Source organism: Haliaeetus leucocephalus, unplaced genomic scaffold (genome assembly GCF_000737465.1).
Source record: "Haliaeetus leucocephalus isolate CR32 unplaced genomic scaffold, Haliaeetus_leucocephalus-4.0 Scaffold848, whole genome shotgun sequence".
In the NCBI taxonomy this organism is placed as follows: Eukaryota; Metazoa; Chordata; class Aves; order Accipitriformes; family Accipitridae; genus Haliaeetus; species Haliaeetus leucocephalus.
The window spans coordinates 2,157,759-2,162,036 of NW_010973284.1; the positions used below are offsets into that span (position 1 = coordinate 2,157,759).

General features: G+C 39.9%; 1 protein-coding gene across 1 annotated transcript; it reads left to right on the forward strand.

The window, feature by feature from the left end:
• Positions 1-2,669: 2,669 nt before the first annotated feature.
• TACSTD2 (tumor-associated calcium signal transducer 2) lies at positions 2,670-3,660 on the forward strand. Its single transcript, XM_010582317.1, has one exon. The coding sequence runs from the start codon at positions 2,686-2,688 to the stop codon at positions 3,619-3,621; it is 936 nt and encodes a 311-aa protein (XP_010580619.1). The 5' UTR covers positions 2,670-2,685; the 3' UTR covers positions 3,622-3,660.
• The last annotated feature ends 618 nt before the right edge of the window (positions 3,661-4,278 follow it).

Consider the following 4,278-nt stretch of genomic DNA (forward strand, 5'->3'; position numbering starts at 1 on the left):
CATCCCAGTGAACACTGTAATCATATTTGATACGGGACAAAGTATTTAATGGCCCAGATAAAAGCATTCTGGTTGTTTAATTGGAAATGTCTTGCTGTTTTACATAGACCTCGTGCCCTATTTTTATGAGATTTAGAATTGTGCCGAGAAATTGTTTCCATGGAAGCAGAGATCACTAAAGAAATAATGCACTCCGCATTTCCTACAGGATTATTCCTTTTACAGCCTGCTGTTCTAAAGAATTAACTCTTGTAGTGCCATTACAGCTTAGCACAGATAAAGGAAATAATACTTTTTATTTTTTTAGCATCATAGAGGCATTACATATCTATATTTTTATACATATAAATATCTATGTATATAGATATTTGGAAAGACTTTTGTCTTTAAAATAAGTCTGTCCTCTCCTTATTTACAGAGGGCAAAATCCACCAGCACAAAAAAAGTCAACAGAAACAGTGCACTTTCATTTTGGCAATTTATGCAATTTTGTCAGGGAAACTTAAAATTATTCCTTCTTTGCCCTTCTCTTGCCACTGTTCTACACTTTTTGCTTGGTGATGGGTATATTGTAAAACTGTCATTGTGCTTCTGGCTACCTTTGAGGGAAGAGACAATGCAGTTTTTAATTAAGGTAACAGCAATGAGAATCTTTCACTGGTAGGGAAAACAGACCATCTCATTTAGTTACCTACGGTTTTTCTTCCATATATTACTTCTGACAAACCTCTTTTTCCTCTAAAGTGTCCGTAAGAAGGGGAAACTATCGAATGATAACGTGAGGCTGAGACAAAGCATGAACATCTGTCAACAGCATACAAGCACAGTGCTATTTACTAAAAAGTCCTGTTACTGCCCGTCCACATGGTGCTTTCTAAGCACGAGGGCAGCGCAGCTCTCAGCCATATAGAAACGGCCCTCGCTTCACTGAAGCTGGTTTGCAAGCTGTAACTTTAGAGCAGTTGAGGCTCTCTCCTCCAGAGAGAAGAAAAAGAAAACTTAGTCTTGCTAGAGTTCATAATGTGAAATAAAAGACAAGATATGAGTATGTAGGTGACAGTTAAATGGATTTTGACTTTGAAGGAGGGATGTGGAATTTCAAAAAAACCCAGTTATTATAGGTAAATGAATGACTTAGAAATTAAAAATGAGAAAAGAGTTACTAAACTCTTATCAAAGAATCATTAATATGACAACTTGAAATACCTAGCAATTTTAATAATTATTTTAGCTGTAGATCTCAATTACAGGCAACTACTGTTATTTTTATCTAAAGAAAGGGGAAATGGAGAGGTGTGATAATGTGCTATAAAGGAGCCAGGAATAATTTGAAGAACTTGTCTCATCTTTGCTCCCTCAAGTAGCATGTGTTTCTGTAGCTTATTTAGAAAGAGGTTTAGCTGCAAAGTTCAACTCCAGATTGTGCCCTTCTCTAGTGGTAGAGGGTATTTACACCTGGACCTCTAATATTAAACCTATACTGTGTTATAAATACTCACTGGCAGCCAGGGTAACTTCCCACTGTTCACACGGACACATGCCATTGCTGCAAGTAGCCCAGTTTGCATTGATTTGAAGCAGGGCAGGCCCTCAGGAAAACAGCAGCACAGATAAAAAGAGCCGACGGCAAGGCAGTGTGCAAGTTGCGTGGATGGGAGAATGGCGTATACGCTGTTCTGTGGTCGTTACTTGTTGCAAAATAATGATTTATAAAGTGTCTGACAGTGTTTGACAAATCGGATGAATGGGACTTGCTTAATGCAAACTGGAAAATATCTTTCAGCTGCTGCCGAAACACATGGAAATGGTTAACTCGTGCTTTGTAGATCATTAGGACACTTGGGAGCTACTGGAGTGTACTGCAAAAGGCATTACTCAAAGTTCAGATTGAAAAATTTCTTCAGAAACGGCTAACAACTTTGTAAGGGTAATGCAAGCATGAAAATCATCATTCTTAGTACTGCCTTGGGATGACAGTGTGCCAAAGGAGAGCAGGGAGAGAAGCTTTCCGTGCTGGAAGATGGGGCTGCGCTCCTGTGCTTTGTAAGTAGGAGAGCAGCCATCAAACTGCTGAACAGCCGTTCCTCCTGAATTGGCAGCTACTCCAGGCAGCAAACATGAAACTCAAAAAGGCTTTATTTTATAAATATAGGAAAGTAGAATGGAGGAAGTCCATAACTGATAAGACTCTAGAGAGCGGAATGATACAGAAGCTGTGTGATGGAAGACACAGGAAAAACCATGATGAAGTGGAGGAGTAGGATTTCTTCCAACAGAAATGGGAGAAATTCCTTAAACGTGCATTTGCACAGTCCATATAAAGTGTGAAGAAGAAAAAGGGCAAGCTGCTTGTGCTTTAATCCATAAGGGAAGCCCAAGGTAGGAGCTGTGGTTCAGTTTGGCTTTTGTCTCTTCCCTGTTGCTTCCTCATCAAGAGGGAAGGCAGGCATCGGCACCACTCTGTGAGAAGTAACAGATGAATGTGCAGCTTGTTGACTTCTCTAGGATTTGGGTATGAGATGTCAGTTGTTTTGGAAGGAGAACCTGTTTGGTGGGTCTGATTTGAATCTTGATAAAGGGAGCAGCACACCAGCGTATAGAAACGAGCAGGCTCCATGAATGGATTAAAGCTTCAGATACTGTCTGCTATCACTCGGGACTTTATCAACACTTTTCACCTGCAATATGGAGCCTCTGTTTGGGGTTTTGCTGGGTTTGATTCTGGCGGTAGCTTCATCAGCAGAGAACAACTGTACCTGTGCGACCAACAAGTGGACAGTATGTGCCCAGGACGCATCTGGGAACTGCACCTGCATGCTGGTAGGTTCAAATCACAAGGTAGACTGTTCAACACTGACTTCAAAATGCTTGCTGATGAAGGCAGAAATGACCCCCCTGAAGGAGAAGCGCTTCCGGGGCCATCCCCGTGGGCTGTTAGACAATGATGGCATTTACAATCCAGACTGCAAGGACAGTGGTATCTTCAAAGCCAGGCAGTGCAATCAAACTGATACTTGCTGGTGTGTGAACACTGCCGGAGTAAGAAGAACTGAAAAGGGTGGCAAAAGCCTGAGTTGTAGTGAACTGGTTAGAACAAGCTGGATCTACATTGAACTGAAGCACAAAAAAAGGTCCAATGCCTTCAATGTTCCCGAGGTAGCAAACGCCCTGAAACATCTGTTTGAGAGCCGATACAAACTGCACCCCAAGTACATCGCAGCCATTAAGTATGATTCCCCACTTATCCAAATTGGCCTGAACCAGAATGACTCTGAGAAATCTAGGTGTGATGTAGATATAGCTGATGTAGCCTATTACCTTGAAAAAGATATAAAAAATGACTCCATATTTCATTCCAACAGTACATTAACTGTCTCTGTCAATGGAGATGCTCTGGATATTGAAAAACTATGGATTTACTATGTTGATGAAAAGCCACCAGAGTTTTGCATGAGACAACTGGTTTCTGGCATTAGTGCTGTAGTGACAGTGGTGATACTGACCACTGGATTTGGCATCACTGTGCTGGTTGTTCTGAAGTGGCTGCAGACAAGAAAATATGAGAAAGTTGAGATTAAAGAAATGGGTGAAATAAGAGCACCAAGCTTACAGCTGCCCTGATCTGAAAAAAGAAAGGCAACAACAGGAAGAAAAGAAGAAGAAAAAAAAAGCACAAAATACAAATAGGAAACAGACTCACTGTATGTGGATGGATCTGGAGTGTTGTTTTCCTTTTTACAGGAATTTGTACAGTGATAATTCTAAATTATTCTAGTTTAGTAAGAATGATTTTTTTTGGTTTTGGGTATAAACTAATTTGGGAATCAAGTTACCTAAATATTTTAAATGTGTCCCAATTTAGAGGCTAAGAAAATTGTTACAGTTTTCTATTTAGCATAATGTAGAATGCTTTCACTAGTACTGCAGGCCTGGTTCAGCTTGCTTAAATACTCTTTGAGTGGTTCTTGGTATATCTACTTATCAAAATTCAAATACTTGCCTTGGCATGATTGGGTTATATAGCTGCTTTTCTGTTGGTAAAGACTTTTTTAAAATGTGCGTTGTTTTTAAAGTTGCTAGAACTTTTTTTTAATCAACAAATAATTTCATAAATTCTACTAAATAACCAAATAAGGTTTTGATAAGATATTCTACAGCTCCAGAGGCTTTTATACGGAGTCATTTGTTAGGAAACATTCCTGCGGTCACTTCCAGGTGCGGAGTTTCCGAGTTTGTATTCAGGCAGCACAGTGAGCTGTTCCCATGTGTGCTCTTTAA